General features: G+C 36.2%; 1 protein-coding gene across 1 annotated transcript; it reads left to right on the top strand.

Moving 5' to 3' along the window:
• The first annotated feature begins 11,757 nt into the window (after positions 1-11,757).
• LOC149417358 (uncharacterized) lies at positions 11,758-19,641 on the top strand. Its single transcript, XM_089639987.1, has 6 exons — positions 11,758-12,057; positions 12,228-12,300; positions 13,717-14,175; positions 15,057-15,848; positions 17,626-17,889; positions 18,875-19,641. Exons 1-6 carry the CDS (start codon positions 11,999-12,001, stop codon positions 19,169-19,171), a joined length of 1,944 nt encoding a protein of 647 aa, XP_089496113.1. The 5' UTR covers positions 11,758-11,998; the 3' UTR covers positions 19,172-19,641.
• Positions 19,642-20,185: the final 544 nt, after the last annotated feature.

The raw sequence follows: 20,185 nt of genomic DNA, 5'->3' as shown, positions 1-20,185 counted from the left end.
TCGAAGCATATTCCATTGAAATATTGGTAGAACAAGGACAGCATTCCCACCTGACTCCTGTGCTCTAAAGATGTTTTTTTTCAATCCGTTTGTTAAAATAGGGGAATATGTCAAGTTTCTGCTCAGAGTAAAGCAGGGTAAAATAATTTTAAAACATTCAAAGAGCCATCGCCGAGATGTTATTATCATTTGAACATCATACATTGTTTTTGTAGGCAGGCTCAATATGGGGTTAGGTTAGTTTAGGGGTTGAGATTTTTTGCAGATCAAACTTGTTCTACTTGCAAACCACGGCTACTTAGCCGACTACATTTGCCGGCCGAAAACATTAGAGCTGACCAAAACCTCAATATTATGCTGAACTTTTGAATAAAAGCCGTAAAATGATGTTTTATCTAGGGATATAATAGTATTTCGCGTGCCAATATCGGTTTGCGTGCGGCGAGTTTGCCAAATGGCCACCCCTGATCAGATAATAAGATATTTATCACAATTTACCGCAGATCCAAATGGCAACAATGATAATACGAACCTGTGCCATATGGTCACGGTTCGAGAGATGAGATGATTAGCGGTCGTGCATCGCTTTGTGCGAGTGCATTTAACTCCCCCGCTGCACTTTTGCAATCAGATCAGAAAAGTGCAATATTCATACAAAGAAAGCAAAACAGTAATAATATTGTTCATTATTAACATTTTCATTTACAGTGCTCGGATTCAACCAGAGCGAACCGGAACGCCGCTACGGTCTCATCCCCCACGAGTATACTCGCTAGACACATATAAGTTAACCTTTTTCAACTTCAATATAGGTGGATATATATCCGTCCTAAAGTGAGAAAATATACCTAGTTGAAGAGTAAATAAATTATTTCATATCTTTCTAGAATTTTATTTTTTACGTTTACATAATAATAACTTTGAAAAACTACAAAAAAACAAAGACCAAACGCGAAATATGAACATATTTCATTTCTTTCGAGGTATTTTTTTTATGTGACACCGCACTGATGTCCAAACTACCCAGAGTAAATGGAACTACGGCATCCTCACATGAGGATCAAGGAAATGGAAAGGGGGGTGGAAACGATGTGAAAGAAGTAGGTTGGAAAGTACCTGGCTGCTCAGATCTGGTCACTTAACATTTATCTAAAGCCATTTTGAGCAACATGTCTATTCTGAATGTCATGAGGATGATACAAGGGTACATGGGGAACTTAATGATTAACAGAAAATTATTTTAATTGTCATTTTAAATACTGGAACTGATTTGTCAAGAATTCATAATATACCGTTATTTTCACGGGTCTACGCAAGTTTATCAATAATTTGTGTGTCCATTATTTAGGAGTAGAATAGACTCAATATTTATTCAATTGTTACAATTTTTATTACGTTAAACTCCAGGGATGATTTCATGAAAATCTATGGAAAAATGATTAATTATATATTTTTATTAATAATTAAGGCACAAATATAAAAAAAAGGTTTTAACATATTTTCTTTGATTAAGGGTATGTGTAATCAATCATTTACAGTAATCATAAAACCACTTACCACAATCCGCTACTGGCTTGATATACTATAATGCGAAATCCGTTTGACCCATAGACATATGAATATTAGTAGACCTGCCCTAAGTGATTAACCCTAGAATACTAAACATATTTTTTAGCCCATTAATGCTAAACTTCGCCTGTGAGGCGACTTTTATAAAAAAAAAACATATTTTACTTAAAAAAAATACAACATATTAAAACAAAAACAAAAACACTTTTATTACATATTGGGTAACAAAAAAAAATAACACAATTCATTTTTTAAATACATTAAATATATTAAAAGCTTATTTTAAGATCATATATTTTGTTTCGTGGTATACAGAGATCTTTTACAAAAAAAAAAAATCAAAAAAATTCACAATTGGAAATAAAAAAAAAACTTCTGGGTCTTTAGTCCAGTCAAGTTAAACATGAAAAGGGGGTTGTGCTTGCAAAAGGTCCAGTCATTCTGAATTTTTTATATGTTGTTAGGACCTAAACCAGTATTAAAAAAAAAAATTTGCAACTTCGAAAGTGCTGTGCGAGCGGCGGTGGACCTAAAAAACCAGGAAATTTTCGGATTTTTTTCAGTTTTTGCTCAATATCTCAGTAAAGGAAGGGTCTGACCGGTGTAGTCGGTAGACACACTTTTAAATTAGACTGAATTTGCTATAATTTGAGACCAAAACAAGCTATATAAAGCCATTGGTTTTTAAGATACAGTTCTTCAAAAATAGGCAATTTTTTCCAAAAAGTGAAATTTTTTCGAAACTGTCACTTATTTTGTAAAATAACTTCTAAAATACGCATCCCACGTCAAATATTGTGGTAAATAAAGTTTTTGTAAATTTAATTAGCTTTCATTTGAAACTAGATTAATATCTGTAGACTTAACGGTTCTCTCAAAAATGGCAGATAACCAAAAACAGTCATAAGTGGATTTTGGGTGAAATGCAAATAAACTGTTCTCACGTCTTTTTATGGTTTTATTTATCAAACAAAAGAAAAGATATTACATCTATCGGGAATTACGTCATCTTCAAACATTGTTTTATATACCTACATACCAAAATGCTTGTACAAACATCATGGTACCTACTATAAGGACAAATTACATGTACACAAAAAATAAAACTAATATAAATCATGTAGGTATTGTGTCTTGGTTGCCAAATCATGTCTTTCTTTTTATCTTACTTGGGAGAGGCGCCCAGTCTGTAGTCGGGTCATCTTCATCGTCCGAGCATTTCAGCTCCACATCCGGGACGTTAATGCAAAATTTGCCACCGCATGACTGACAGAGGACTGAGCAGTGGAGCCCAGCCTTTCTACACGAGCAGCTCCCAGAGCATCCTTTATTGCATTTACTCGAAATTTTTCGCAAAAGGGGAGGAGGTGCGGGATCCATCGTGGTGGGGATGGGGGTGAGTCCTTGAGAAGACAGCTTCCAGCCCCATTCAGTGGGATTCAAGTTGACTCCCCGCCACTTCTACACTTGGAGGTAGCACCTTGCTGCATGGTGGCCTGCAGCATCTTCTGTCGGTGGCAAACGGGCGAGGTTTATGTTTGTTGAAGTGACAAACGTCTTATACCTCAGAAAATTCAAAGTATCCCTCGCGATGTGACCCCCATATAGAGCCACGAAGCACTTGATGCCTGCTTCACTCACGGCTTGTGGGGTAGAGTCTGGCCGAAGGAAGACCTCCACTTGCTCAGCAAGTGGTTCACTCTTGCTCAGAAGTGTGCTGATTTTGGTCTTTCCTTGGCCAAACGGTGCTGAGGTGGTATCGAACCCGGCAAACGCGTGGGTAAATAGTAACGTTCCTGGTAATTGTCAGGAGTCCTGGTTGTTGTAGGAGGTCGTAGAGTAGTAACAGCAACCAGCTTCACCCTTCGTGCTCTTCTGAAGATAGACGGTTGTCTCTTCAGCACCTAAACCATTGAGAAGAACGAGCAGGTCGACATCTTCTCCCACTATGACGACCCGATCGGCATCTGCTCTTTTTGATAACGCCATCATGACGATCTCTCGATCAGCATATTCTTCGGCAACAGCCACTTCTACTCCCTCCTTCTGAAAGGCGTCACAGAGAAGAGTTATAATGCGTCTCTTATTGTTTTCATTGCCCGAAACATGCTCTTGAGCAATTTGAATTACTGTAGATTCATCGAAAGTCAATTGGTAGCTGGAATGAGCTGCGTAGCGCCGGAGTCGTTCCGCTGTTTTGGTGTTTTTTTTGGTAGCATCTTCGGGGTAGCCGTCAAAAACGATGGAGACGTTCTTCCCAAAGTGGTTTCGGACGTAGGTGGTATAACGCGCCAAAAGTACTCGAACCGTGCTTTTCCGCTGCCACACGACCTTGTGCAAGAGGTAGCCAACATCCAAAGTGACGTGAGTGCTGGCATCTATCGGCGTGTGGCTGGAAAGAGGAGTGAAGGCAGAGTACAGAGTAGATTTTGTGCCCTTGCGCATCCCTTGTTCATTGAACAGAGACATCGGGAACGGGGCCAACTCATATTTGAAGTCATCCTGTAAATCCTGTTCAGATTTCTTTGCAATACACACTCGCTGAAAAATTGTGAGCGGATCCACAGCCACTCTTCTGTTTTTGTCCGGCAGTTTAACGGTTGAGGTGATCGATGCCAGCGTGGCAACTTTATTTTTCCGTTATATTACTACCTTGTCGTACATTTTCCCCACAATTTTTATTACTCCTTCCGATCCAACTCTCTGGGCTGTGTGGCAATTAATTTCAGGACCTGCCAGTAAACCACTACTGATAGAAATTAAACTGTCAGTTTTGGGAAATGGAGGGTGGAGAGCAAACCAGTTTTTTAGTTTTTCCACATCACTATTATCTCGGATGATTCGAGAAGGTCTCATGTCTACATGCTGCTCTCCAGTATGACATGATAAGCTGCAAAAACTTTCCAGTTCTTCACAAATGTTCAACATAAACACCATTCCTGTTGTCCACCTTGCCAGAACACTTTCGGAGATTCCTCTTCCTTGGGTCAACCCACCGTAGGTTTTCATGGATCGCATCAGCTTCTGCTCAATTGTTAGGTCTGACCACAACCCAGACCAAAACTTGTCAGACCGGAAAATGGTGAAGGATCCTTTTGTGAACATGTCGTATTCACTTTTATCCATCCGATCTTATAGAGCCATCATATCCTGAAGATAGAGGTGCGCGCTCTTAGCATACAAAAAATGTCAAGCTGCGTGGAAAAAAGGGAGCATCTTGTGGACAGTGTACAAATGAAGGTTCCAATCACCAGCACACTCTGCCTGGATGAATAGTTTTATCAAAGTGGTCATACGAAAGTATTGGACCCACAACTGTGATGTTAGACCATTCGCTTTAATTTTCTCCAAGGCACTTTTAAATTTTGCCTTTAGTATTTGGTAGGTATCAATTTCTTCTGCTGATATAGTGAGAGACCTTTCAGTGTCTCGCAGCAATTTTTCAGTCTCGTCTCGCTCCTCAGGAGTTATGTCAACCTCATAAAAACAATGCTGGCCAGTGTGAGGTTTGCCAAAATGTGGGCTCGAACAGCTCGTGAATATGCGTGCCCATTCATATGGGTAACCATGGGTATAGGTACTAATGGGTACTTGAAATTTGAAATAGTCGTAATTATATTATAACCCTAGGATAAACTCACGAAGATTAATGGATTTACTTCACATCACAATAAAACCATAAAAAGACGCGAGAACAGTTTATTTGCATTTCACCGAAAACCCACTTATGACTGTTTTTGGTTATCTGCCATTTTTGAGAGAACCGTTTAGTCTACAGATATCAATTTAGTCTCAAATAAAAGCTTATTAAATTTACAACAACTTTATTTCATACAATATTTGACGTGAGATGCGTATTTTAGAAATTATTTTACAAAATAAGTGACCATTTCGAAAAAATTTCACTTTTTGGAAAAAATTGCCTATTTTTGAAGAACTGTATATTGAAAACCAATGGCTTTATATAGCTTGTTTTGGTCTCAAATTATAGAAAATTCAGTCTACTTTAAAAGTGTGTGTACCGACTACACCGGTCAGACCCTTCCTTTACTGAGATATTGAGCAAAAACTGAAAAAAATCCGAAAATTTCCTGATTTTTTAGGTCCACCGCCGCTCGCACAGCACTTTCGAAGTTGCAAATTTTTTTTTTTAATATTGGTTTAGGTCCTAACAACATATAAAAAATTCAGAATGACTGGACCTTTTGCAAGCACGGATGTACATCTTGACTGGACTACTTATAGACCTGAGATGTACTAAGTCTATAAAAATATATTTCACAGCTTACAACTTAAAAATATTCATTGAGACCAAAATAAAGTTTCGGTTTTTTCCACCTACTTTTTTTTGTCGCATTTGCAACAGTTTGGAGACCGGTGTTCTAAGCAGTATGTTAACTTGCATTTTGCGCAGAAATAAATACTCATACGCCTCAATTTCGGGGGGCAGAAGTCACACATTGATCTTTTTCCCTTTTTTATGCATGGTTCATCTGAATCAGTGTCAGTATTATGACCAACCACGTCATGAATTGCAGAACGGACTCTTTTCTGCATACGTGGCCTTTCTTCCAAACGGATGGCGCACCAGTCGCTGCATAGGTTCTTGCTTAATATCTTGAGAAATTCTCTTCTTGACATTGGCTTTATTTTCAAAGCTTCGCAATTGGATACATAAATTACAAAGCTATTGAGTAGAGCCATATTCAACATTCCATAGAACATGCAAAGTGGCCAACGCCTAGTTTTACGGCTACAGCTTGAGTGACCACACATCTGGTCAAAAGTATCCACAGCACCTTTTGTTTCGTTATAAGAATGAATTATTGTCGGCTTACCGGAAACGGAGTCAACAGAAGGCTTGTCGTGCATCGTAGAGAGCAAAAGAACGGTCTTTTGAGGTTTTGGCTTGTAGCTAACAAGAGTGAGCTTTTCGTGGAATCCAAAAAGAGATGTCCCAACAGGGCGTGATGAATTATGTTTGAACTCTGGTGGAATTTCTTGCTTATTATTTCGAATTGTTCCAATAAGAGTAAGGTTGTATGGTGGTCGAAGCAATTGCTCAGCTAGCGGTATAGAAGTAAACCAGTTATCGGCAGTTAAATTACGATTTGTGCCATGTATAGTCTTTGTAAGCAGCTTACAATAGTAAGAGCCTAATGGTTCGTTTATAGCTGTACCGAGGTTTTTTCCCAAATACGGTGAGGCATCAAACATATATTTTGATCTAACATCGCACACTAAAACAATCTTTATTCCGTATTTGGCCGGCTTATTAGGAATATACATACGGAATGGACATCGTCCCCTGAATGCCAAAAGTTGTTCATCTATTGTCACGTATGAGCTTGGTTTATACAGATCTCTACATTGCTTGATAAAAATTTCCCAAATATTTCGGATAGGCGCAAACTTATCAGTTTTTTTTCTGTCGTCTCGAGTGTTACGATCATCGAAACGCAGACACTTTACAAGGAACTCAAACCGTTCACAGCTCATTGCAGCTAAATTTTGGGATCCACAAATCGTAGGATCAAACAGCTCATTTGTTGTCAAGTGATTATTTTTCAACGCTCCGCTCAAGATAAATATGCCAAGAAGCGCACGAAGCTCTTCTATTCTGACCTGTGATGTAGTAGTATTCTGAATTTTATACTTGGTAGCTGTTTGTATAATATATTCATTAGTCCGCAAAAGTACTTCGTCCATCAACTCCGAAGTAAAAAACAGTTCAAAACATTTCATGGGATCAACAATGCCCTTGGCGCCTTCTTTTGGGCCTGGCACAATATGGACTATGTTTCTCGAAGGAGTTCTGTTCGATTTTTGTTGTGACGAAGAAGGTTCTGAGGACCAAATATATTTGTTCTTTCCCCTCATAATCGATGCCGATGGCGTAATTATCCGATTCTCACAAGCCGGCTGCTCCCTATTTTGCGCCGTGGCTAAAGCTTCCTGAACATGAGTCGGTGTGGATTGTACATCGACATGAATTTGATTTGATACATGAATATTCTGCAAGTCATCGTCTAACTCAGTGACGTAATTGGGGTCATCCACACTGTCATCTGAATCAAAATCCGCTCCTAAATCGTCGTCCTCTTCACTTCCATCTACCGATATTTCCTCCAGCCATTTAAGTAGCTGCGCTTCAGACGTTGCCATTTCATAAAACTATAAAAATTATACTCAAACTTTAATTTTTAGCAAAAAATCAAAAAAAAAACCACAAACATATATGTACAAAAAAATTACCTTTAATGCTAAACTTCGCCTCACAGGCGCCACACGTGTCTGTATCTCAACAACGCAGCCGAGCAAATCCAAAAAACGTCTGTGCGCTAGCTCGTACAACACTCAACTGAGTTGGCGCGAGCGCATGCTTTGATACGAGTGAGCGATCAGGAGATATCACTCCAAAAAAAAATTGCTTCGCCTCACAGGCGATGTTTAGCATTCTAGGGTTAAAAGCGTATTATCCCCACTCCCCATACCGGTTCCATTGGAGCCGGCTGTGCTCGCGTATGGCCCCAAGTGAAATTTGAAAACGTGACGTCATCATTCTTGTGCGAACTATGGTCGAGGCATCATCGGTTCATTTTACGAAATAACACGGCAAAATGTTGACTTGTGCTATGAAAACTTGTAAAAATAGATGTGAAAAAGAGAATAAACCCAATTGTCGTATTACATTCCATATATAAGCATTATTTTACTTTATTTTAAGCATATTCACATCGTATAATATGGATCAGTTGTAGAAACATATACTATCACATCGAGAAACGTCTGGACGCGAAACACAAAGCTGGTTGGTTGCTGGGAAGTAAATTATGAACATTTATAAAAGTGTCTTAACTAAATACTTAAACGAAATATTCGACTCTGAAAATAGAGAAATTTTTTGCCGAATTTGGACTTCGCAAATTTGTTCATAACGTGGCGAGTAATTTGCGCTCCCATGTAAAAATGTCTATTCATTCAAAAGCAGATTTTACTTTTAAGAACTAAATGGTGATATTATAATGCGAGATGCCTATTTACTGTCAGATTGATTTATTGACGAATCGCAGTCAACTTTACCCCCTTCGTTCTTCAACAGTTGATTTTACCCCTCGCCATTATCTTCTCGTCTATTAATTCCTATGTCTGTGGTTTGACCGACTAACGAATGATTGGCTACACACATAGCGAAATGGACGCGAATGGGCAGTTACGAGTACAATGCAAAAAATAAGAGTAGGTATCGAGATAACTATTACATTATGATACCTACCATATCGGCAGGTGATTTCCATTGTTTATTTCATTGACTAATTTATTTGTGTGCGACACTTTCAAAATTGGAACTCATAATAATGTGCCATCCATTTTATGGACCTGATAAGCCCTCGACGGAATTATTCGCGAACAACTTGAAGCCGCGGGGGAGGGGGAAGTTGTATGAAAAGTGCCAAAAATCTACTTAAAAATTTTAATGACATCCCATTGTCTCGTCAAATATAAAAAAATCATAAGCCGTTACAACTGCATTAACAACACACAAATAAATTATAATAGTTCATTATGAACCACTTTGCGTACAAATCATTCAAAAGTTTGTCATACAAGATGGCTGCCAATTTCCAAACGAAATTTTCCCTCACCCTAGATTTGGCTTCAATGCCATTCATACAAAATCTTTTTAGGCCAATGATCCATGTGGTACCAACCTGTGTTGTGTGTTGTGAAAATTATAATGCGTTTTTTTTTCAAATCCAGACACGCGGTAAACTACCTACCTAGGTACCTATCAAACGTACTAATACATAATAGTGTTTATATAGTTGTATTAATAATATTTAGTAAGAATGGGGATGAGAAATGAGTAATTTTTGACTAAGTAGAAAATAAATTGCAGATAATTTGGTGTGGGAAATTAATAAATTAATTATCAATATGATGACCGATGTTCACTAAAAGTTATTTATGCCCAGGGCTTTTAGAGACATAATATTAGTCGAAATTTTACAATTAAAATATATACCTCACAGAATTTATATATTTTTACTCCCGTTAAATAGTATAATACTATAATAATAGCAAATACAATAAAATAATGAAAAATACAGGTAAAATTAGAAATATGCTCAGAGAAAATGAGTTTTTCTAACTTAAAAAATATTGGTAAAAACGGGATTGCAGGTCATTTCCCGATAACATTTTTGAAAATTTCTAGTATATCGTTATGAAAAATGCTATCGGGAAATGGCCTGCAATCCCGTTTTTAACCGGATTACCAATAATTTGAAGAGATTCTTAATAAGTTAGCAATACTCGTTGTATCATTTATATATAATTAGCTATCAGGTAATTTAAAAAAAATGTTATTTTCCACCGGGACAGGCCAGTTCTTATAGGTATATCTTTTTTTGAACGACGAGCGAAAACAATGGAAAATATGAATTGACAGCAATTTTATTTCGTTGATTGTTAGTCGATATAATAATCATATTGCAAGCTGGATTGTAGAGATAAAGGAGTATTGTGCTAGTTTCTTATGTATGCAAAATAAGACGAAGCGGTAAATATATATTTTTTCGAAAAGTACTAATTTGTACCACAAGAAAGCATGGAAAATTATATGGAGGCATTTATATTTTTTTACTCGCAGAAGAGGTTTGAACAAAATATTATAAAATACACCAAGAAAAATGACTAAGATGATCGGCACATTTTAAGTGTTAATCTAGCATTATAAAAACTTTCTTATTCATTATAATAATATTCGATCTAGCTGTCAAAATCTAACGATAAATTTAATTTTATGATCGTTTCTGCAATATTTTGCCGGCTGGTATAATTTTCGACGTATCTCGTAGTAAAAGTAGTAGTTTTATTTAATTATTGGTATGGAAATTAATTGATGTAGATATAATTATTATTATAATATATAAAACAATTTTAAAACATTTTTTTGTTTCTCCCCACTCACTCAACCCTTGTGAAAATATCGGCGTAACAATTTGTACCAAAAACTGTGTTCTACATGACCAAGTCTTGAAAAAAAAAGCACAACCGGCTTAATAAAAATCAATATTATACAATAAATAAAGAATTTCAATAACAAAACAATAACTTACCTCAAAATCACCTTAAATCCTTGGTATCTAGTGAAAATAGGGGCGAATATCCGACCGCGTTTTTATTATGATTTCCCCCGATATTTATCACAACATAACATATGAAATAAACACACCGTTAAATACAGAACAAGTTAAACCTTTATTTATAGCGCGTTTCTGTGAGAAAATTCACGATTAGAGTAATATCTAAAATACCCGCGAGCCTTTCCGACATCAACAAAAAACAACTAGATGCACCGTCGCTCCAATCGGCCCGCTTCGGAAATGTTCGGCAACAAAGAGAAACGTCATTTAGTTTATAAAATCTTTCGCTAGATGTCGTTAATGTTTTTTTCATCTGGCAATATTTTTCTGAACGAGTAGATACCGTCTCGTAAATTATTAAAATCTTTAAAAAAATACGCATTTATAATAAGTGTTAAAATCGTCCCATCTAATTCCATATACCTAAAATGCTCTGGACAGACCATTAGTGCGATTTTGTATGAATGGCATTGAAGCCAAATCTAGGGTGAAAGGAAATAGCATGGCAGCCATCTTGTGTGACTAACTTTTGAACTGATTTATATACTATGTAGCGCATAATGAACTATTATGTTTTTATTTGTGCGTTTTTAATGCAGTTATAACGACTTATGATTATTTTTTGGATATTTGATGAGTGAGATACGTCATTAAAAAAAAAAAAATAACTTTGGCATTTTTCATACATCTTACTTGATCGTGCCATGTCTTCCTCGGGCGTCCCCGACTTCTGCTTTATTTTATTTTTGAATTATCAATGCAATTATAACGGCTTATGAATTTTAGTGGTATTTGATATGACATTATAAAATTTAAGAAGGGTTCACCATTTTTCATACATTTTCCCCTCACCCCGCTGCTTCAAATGTTTCTCAAATAGTTCCGTCCAGGGCTTATTAGGTCCATGATAATATATGTAATTTTTTTACTAAGTGTCTTTTTTTCACGGTGAAATATACGAAGTCATAGATAATCTAGAACTTGATTTAAATTTTGACGTTTATTATTTTCAAGTCTTGACACATCTTGACATGTCTTAACATGTAGCTAATTGACAAGAGTTCGAAAGTCGTACTCAAAATAGTTTTTATTTATTTTTTCTAATATTATACAAAAATGGTGATTTTAAAGTCGCTTATGATGTGTTTCGTCAAATATTCCAATCATGCTAGTAAAATGTTGCTACTCCGTAATCCAAAAGTCATAAATTCATGGTAATTTAATGGATGGGTAGCTTTTGAAAGTAATTTTCAAATTTTAAATTAAATAAAAGTTCTGAGATGGAAGAACTTGAGGCATTATTGAGGCGTGCAAGGAGCTTAGTCAATGATGAATTCAGGTTTGAAATTTTTTGTTTAAGATCTTATTTGTTTTTACATAAATTATCGAGCACTTACTTCTAACAATCTCCACTAACCCCGAGTAAGCATCATTATTTACCATAATCTTAAAAGTAATAATTTAATAAACTTAACAGATGTACAATATACTATTATTTTATAATTGCAGACAAGAATATCAAGATGGAGACGGGAAAGAAAATGAATCGCCGAGTATCATTTCCAACACAGCTCGCACAAATGTATGTTTTATTCTCAAACAATATTGATAAATATTTCCCTAACCGCTTAACTTTTAATAGGCACATATAGAAATTACACTTTTTTTCAACTTAATTACTACAAGAAACAACAATTTACGTTAGGAGATATGGTAAAAGATGCATTATACACTTGACCCGCGACGAACAAACGTTTTGCAAGGCGGTGTCGGATGATTGAATTTGTTGGACTATAGAGTACTGCCACAGACCCTTTGTAATCTGGAACTTTGTTGAAAAGGAATATCTTGTAATCCTACAAATTACATACTTATAAAAATGGTATGATCTAATCTATATGTAGGTACTACATAATATAAAATATGGGACTTTTAGTGTGAATCAAACGACACCATAGATGGCATAGGGTTTATTATAAAATTAACGTCATTAACGCTATAGCACTAGCAAAAAAATAACAACTATTTTCTTTTGTTTTACATTGCCTAAACGCTAAAGTAAGTTAATGTAAGCTAATGTAAGGCCAATAAGTAAGGCAGTAAAAGTTCGTTGTGCGATGCACCATTCTCTTCAGTCCATTGTATACCCAGCTCAATTGCGTTAATCGCATCTTTAGATGACGCTTTTGGAGTAGTTGCGATGACTTCAGTCATCAGAACAAGTTCCAACATGCATTGAAGAAGATTTTCCATAACAATATGTGATGTTATAAGCATGTCGGGTTATATGGGGTGCCTGATTACACAGGGGCCGGATTTCTGAGGGGGAAACTGTAATTCCATTTTTATTCAACCAAAGTTAAAAATTTACTTATAAAACAATCCCTTTGCCGCCATTTTGGACTTTTTGTATGGAGTGACACTTGTCTATGTTTTGTTTCAATCTAAATTCGAATAAATAACTTAATTGACTAAACTAACTAATAACCTATTTTGTACTTGTAAATACATAGTTATTTCTTGTAGTAAATGTTGAAACAAAGTGTAAATTCCATAATCTCTGCCTAAAAGTGAATGAAATATCACTTCGTTTCAACATAATTACAATAAGAACCGGTCAGGGCAAAGGCAAAATATTGCATTTAAGTTCTAATTCTGTTCAAATTAATATACATACTTAATTTGAAGTTTTCAGTTGACGCCATGTTGTATTTTACATTTATTTTGATTCAATACATTAACAAGATTAAACATGGCGTCAATTATAAAGACAAATTCCGCTTTTGAAAGTTTTACCAAACATGAATTTTAATGCTTGTTTTTCCCTCTCCCCTGACGTAGGTTGTTTCATTTAGTAATTAAGTTGAAACAAAAAGCTATTTAAATAATATATATTCAAATTAAGAATGAAGCGGAATAGTAAAATTTTACTTTAATTTTGTTGGTCGTGAAAGCTTCTTCTTTATCAGCTATTGTAATATATTTTATTCCCCTTTAGAATACAAGAACAAAAAGGACCGAAACAGTCCAAGAAGCACGAAAAAGACTTCGCCAAGAATGGGAAGCATTGAAAAACAACACCCTCAGCCCTGATATCCGGATACAGGAGGCAGTGCAGGAAACACGCCAAAGAGATGCAGAGAAAGAAGTATTGTACGGTATCGTGGCCTACGTTGAAATAGGCGGGAACGACCGCCACGTTTCTGGACTTAAAAACATCTTAAAGACTCTTGGAGCATCCATTAAAGATTCATTTACAAAAGAAGTGACTCATGTCGTTTTTAAAAATGGATCAATTGAAACATATAAACGAGCAAAGCTTCTCAATGTTCATTTGGTTTCTGTTCTTTGGGTGGAAGCTTGCAGGAATTCTAAGTCTAAAGTGTGTGAAAGACTGTTCCCCGTTGTGGACTCAAATGATTATTCTAACTCACCGAGAGTTTTCAGACGGTTTATGGTGAGTTTTTTTATTACCATATTATGTTGTACATAAAACTCTTTCCTTTCCCTTTTATTGTATAGATTTCTAGACACAGTTCTTGTAAGTTCAGTTATCTACGCTGCCATAATTATGGTAAGATCGAGGAATAGAGGGAACACAGTATTAGACTGGGATCTTAAACCTTACGTCATCATGTACGCAGATGAAACTACTTCGCAGTGAGAAAGGAAATTTAGTAAGCCTTAAAAAATCTTGGAGGGTTCTACTCAGTCATGGAAATAGTGTAAATAACAACTTTTTTTAACAAAATTGTGTCATAAGATACATGAACGGGAATGGTTTCTTATAATAGGGCTCGATTAGTACACGAGAAAAAACACAGGTCTGACGTCCGGCATCCTGAGACTTTCATCAAGCAACCAGATTTAAAGTGCATAAAAATTAGTAAATTTTATTATCTTCATCATCATCATTGATTATATGAATGAAACCAACAAATAACCGTAGTCTAAATTTTCCATTTGTGGAAACTGAAATTCTCACTTCTCATTATTATCTAACTGGTACAAAGTGTTCTTAAAATAAAATGTGCTTATTAACCAGTGGGTCTCTGGAGAACATGCGAGCATTCTAATATTATCCCCTTTAGAATAATTTGCGATGCGATTCTGACCTTAATTCTTTGAAAAATGAATGAAAAACAAAATCTACATCGTTTGGGCTAATAAAACTTTAGGTTCCACTAATATTTTTCCGTTTAATGCTCCGACCTTCAACAGGTTAAGCTTGTCCCTATTTTCTGTATATTTACCAAATACAATAATATTATTTCGTTTTCCTCAAATTCTCTTGCATATTTTATGATCATGATAATTTATTTAATACGTATTTTTCAGGAATATCAATCTAAGTATTTTGAATATGATGCCAGCATCGGTGAAATTGTGCGAAAGCCGATGAAAAATAAGCAACAATCGCTCATTCAAAACCTTCAAAAACTAAATATCGGAATTGATTCAAACCGAACCAACACAACAATTGCAACTACAGCTACAAAAAATCTCAGTAAATCCCCGCCAAAACAGTTAGCTAATAAATCTAACACAAGTGACGAATCGATACGACTTCACGTTAGTAGCGATGATTCAGGACCAAGAGATGATGTTTCAACATCATCCAATAACGCTTCAACTACATCAATAACAGAAAGAAACGCTTCAATAGAAGATGAAGCCATCGCAAGGGATTTTGGTACAAACGCTATTCCACAAGTGCTGTGCACCAAAAATTCAGGCCGTAAGAATGCTGGTGAAAACACAGTTGAGAATGAGGATGTATCACCATCCAAAAGAAAATTATTTTCCAAACGACCAATGCATGAATCTTTTGTCAACTTTTCTCAAGAAGAGAGCGTCCCTCGTCGTTTGGTTGTTCCCAATCCTTATTATGACCCGAATCCTAAAACAAACAATACTTCTAAGAAAAACAACTCTACCATCAAGAACATTACGGTAGTCAAAAACAAGACTCCGACTAAAAATCAAAATGATGACAATCGGAAGGCAGAAAAGGCTGTTGCATTGTATAATCGGATTGAATCCTTCAATAATGTTCTAAAAAAGACGCAGAGTGTGTTCAGGCCACCTAGCAAATATGTTTATTCGGAGCACAGAAAGTGTCCTTCATTGGTAAGCATTCATTGACTGTTATAACGTCTTATAAATTTCTTCCTTTTTATTCAACGTTCCTCCATCTGTTAATAATGTAATCATCATCATCATTAATAGTACCTCCTTTGGAGAGTCGTGCCCATCCCTTGTAAATGCCTCCCCTTCCCTATACTCCGTTGTCTCCCTCCAGTTCCTTATTGCCATGGAATGTGGTGCTTGTCTCCGCACCATACAACCACCTACATTTGAGCCTACCAACACTCCTTCCTCATCAACTTTATTGTTAGGTTGTTCGCTCTTCCGTACTTATCTTATGCCCTACCCAGTTTAGTTTTTCCAGTCTTATATATATTTTTTTATTCTCTAGAACAGGGGTTCCCAACCCCAAGCCCGCGGGCACCATGGCGCTCTAACGATTCGTATGTGCCCGCCACTATTCGACAGTGAAATAATTTTTTCACAAACATTAATTAAAAATGTGAATTATTTTTATTTGTTTGTCAGAGTTTTAATTTTTTTGAGTGCCTAGATTAAATACGTTCGTATGTTTGCAATATTGTATGTATGAGTGGTTCCTTTGCTGACAGTACTTGTCGCAACCTGTCTAGCGGCGAGCCAGACTGCACTCTTCACGCTAGCCTGGAACGGATAGTTCTATTTGCACATCACTCCTTGTACACGCAGAAAACCCGAAGTGAACGAACTCCACGAACTAAGCCGATGAATGCCGAAGGCGCCAAAACACATGGCACATGACTGCCAGCTCTGTCTGTCAGTGAAAGCAATAAGCATGGCCCCGACAGCCAAACTGACAGTAGTCACGTGCTCGTACCGTCCCGATCGGTTCGGCGATCATCGGCTCACTTCGGGTTTTCGACGTGTACAAGGAGTGATGTGCAAATAGCATTCCCCGCCTGGAACCGCGTTGCTGTCATTTTGATTGCGATTGCTGCCCCGAGTTTGTCGATTAAAAATAGGTGGTGCCCGCCACCCTACTGATATTTTAGAATGTGCTCTAGAGTCCAAAAAGGTTGGGAACTTCAGTGAATAATATTATGGCTTTAAAAAAATATATTCATGTATGTATTAATTATTCTTTATTTTACATACTAATATGTGTCTTTATAGATTACTTTTATTAGAGTTTATGGTCATTTCAGCATTCTTGACATAGCTGGTAAACATTATTATTCAAAATACTAATTTCGGTTGTAGGTCTGTAACTCTGGTTCAATGAATTCAGATTTATTTTGAAATTAAGTGGCATTTCCTAATTTGAAACTATTGTGCCAAGAATTCAGAGAAGCGATAAAGTATAATATAATATTTTGTTTTCGGGAAAATTATTTTAATTTTATATTTGAAAAGTGTATTTCTTTTGTTCATTCAACGGTCTGCTCTTTTTAGCTAACAATTAAAGAGGAACTGCAGTCCATTTTTCAGTCCATCTTCCTTCTAACTTAAATACCTGAATATTTTTTTATTGTAATGTTTACTTCATAGTAAATATAATTTTGAAAGTTTTAATTTTTGGTCTCTAAAAAAACGCATTGATTCTGTGGAAGTGACTCGTGATGTATTTTGTATCTATTCGAATATATTTTTTTAAGCCGTAATGTTTTTCACTGCAGTTCCTTATTATCAATCTTGCAATTATAAGGGTCTGCCCTCGTTCATAATAATTTTAATGAGTACGTAGTATACAGATATGAATGTACATAACCTCACAAGTTTATGTATATTCCATTTACCTAGAAATTTCCACATGTGTAACAACTTCCCAAACCCTCCTCAGGTAAGCACATCTCTCCACTCGGCTGAGAATGGCTCCCTGAAGCAGCTGGTGGCGCGCCTGGGCGGGTTCCACCTGAAGGCCCGCGTGGACCGCTCCACAACCCACGTGGTGTGCGGGGAGCTGCGCCGCACCGTCAACCTGCTGAAAGCAGTCGCGCGAGGTTGCTGGGTGCTCCACAGGAGGTGGATCGAGGAATCGGCGGCTGCTGGACGATGGCTGAGCGAGGAGCAGTACGAATTGGTTGAGTTTTCAAAGATCGTGCAGGTAATTATTTTTTTGCATGGACTATGAAATTATTCCATTTTGGGTAGTGGATTTTTCATTCTGGTCGTTTTTGTCTACATACGGTAATTTCGCATCTAAAAATTTAGATGCGAAAAGGGTTTGGGTAATTTACTTGTTTTATTTTATTTTTTATTAACATATGTAATATTGCAACATTACAGGTTATATTTTAATATTACCTAATTTATTGTAAAAATGCCATAGACATTTAGGATGGATTGTTTCATAGAATTTAAAATTACAGTTGTATGAAAGTTCTATTACCATATCATCATGGGTCGGTTGTTTCACAGTTCTTGGATAGTAACAGAACTTGAATGGGAATTTCACGGATTGTGAATATTAACTTTGATGTTTGATAAATTGTTCAAATACTGTGAAACAACCCCTCCTTAGTATGTAGTGCCAAAAATCTTTTAAACTCACTGTAGGTTTCACAAAGAATCTGTCTTATTTGTCATCTACCGGTATTTGTATTCAGATAGCGGGTTGCTCCCCTCACGGGTGAATTCATATACAGATTTGACCGATACAATTTACAATACAGATTTGCTCGACAGTACAATCCCCGAGTGTGAGACTCCGACACAAATAGATTGTACATTAAATTTTGTAATAATATGTGTACTTTAGATTTAGATCAATGCTAGGAACAAAACAGTCAATAATAAAAGAATGACAGGATATGAAAATAACAGCTACAGCAACTGTTTGGTTGTAAGTGAGGTTATGAAAACATTTTAGTTTTGACTTCAGCAGTGATTGGTGGCGACGCCGTTCCCGGGATTTCAAAGAGATGTGTAAGGGCTGCGAGATGTTGTTTGCGATGTGAGCATTGGACACTTACAACACTCCTTCATCTTGCAGGCTTATCATAGAGAAGCCTCTTTGGTGGTCAGCAATCTTCCATCTTACTACATGTCCTACCCAGATGTAACAAACAGATTTTTTTTTGTAATTTCAGAGAAGTCGCCTACAAAAGCAGTCTTTTGGCAAATACCACAGCCTTGATATTTTTGACGAATCTGGCTTCATATACATTGCTCCCAAGTGTTCGCCTCCATACAGCGATCTGAAGGAACTGGTCACATTGTGCGGCGGAAGGATCACCAAGAATCCAGATCTAGCCGAAGTCGTTGTAGGGGAAAAATTGGACTCCTGTGCTAATTGTGTCAACGAGAAATGGATTTTGGACAGCATTTCCTTTGGAAGGTGCAAAACTATTGCCAAATATCACGTTGAAGGAAGCCCATTAGTTTAATTGACTGAATTTTTTTTAATGTAAATATATCTATTTATACCTATGTATTTATTTTTCATGTTTTTTGTATATTTTTTTGACTTCATTAAACATTTTGAGAATATAGTTTTGAATTATCTATAGATATGTGTATTAACAAAAATAGCATTACTTATTTTCGTAATGAGGGATTTATTACAATTATATGTTTTTTTTAATGTATTTGTGGATCCCTTCAGTACAATGTTTGTTGATTATAGTCTGGATAGGTTTATACTTATCATTATGTAATATGATTAAACTGGTTGTGCTGCAGAGAAGTCTCTGGTTCTTTTGCGTGTGTCATTATACGATGGATTTATCAGCAGTCTTCCTATCTACACCAATCTACGTTGAGAATTGATTGAACAATGTTATGTAATTACATACATCATTCACACCTTGGCTTTTTTCTATTTAAAATATTGTAATTTATTAAAATATTTACAAGTATATTTGGTAAAATTTCGATCGCGCTGGCCTCGCTTATTATGAATATTTTTTAGATAAAACCTTTAGATTCACCTTAATTACTGTACGACAAAACTTTTAACCTTCGGGGAGGTGGAAAATATTGCAATAAAAATTTCAATTACGTAAAACTAAAATCAGCTTTCGTTTTGTGAAACGAGACCGTCCATTTTCAAACTTTTATTTGTTTATTGTCAAATGTCATTTTGTTTTGTTGGTATTTCTGTTACTATAGGACAAAACGAACGGCTAGAAGTAGCTAGAGACAATCGCGCGGGCGTTTTTTTTAATGTTAAAAAATTCCGTCAAATTAGTATTTACCTAATATGCATGCATTATGTGCGTTGTGATTGAAATTTATTAGCTGGATTTTATTTTTTTACGTTCAAATTTTATTTAAGTAAACTATATCTGCGATGTTGAGCGGCTACGCTAAGTTTGTAATACAAAAAAAGTGCCCCTTTTATAGCGCCTGCTCGCGTCAAGGCAAGAAAAACATCCCAGTTTTCAATTAGTTTAGCGGCT

The sequence above is a fragment of the Hesperophylax consimilis genome, chromosome 15 (genome assembly GCF_061612785.1).
Source record: "Hesperophylax consimilis isolate HC1 chromosome 15, BYU_Hcon_1.0, whole genome shotgun sequence".
In the NCBI taxonomy this organism is placed as follows: Eukaryota; Metazoa; Arthropoda; class Insecta; order Trichoptera; family Limnephilidae; genus Hesperophylax; species Hesperophylax consimilis.
Note: the sequence above shows the minus strand (reverse complement) of the source record. Positions and strands in the feature narration are given on the sequence as shown.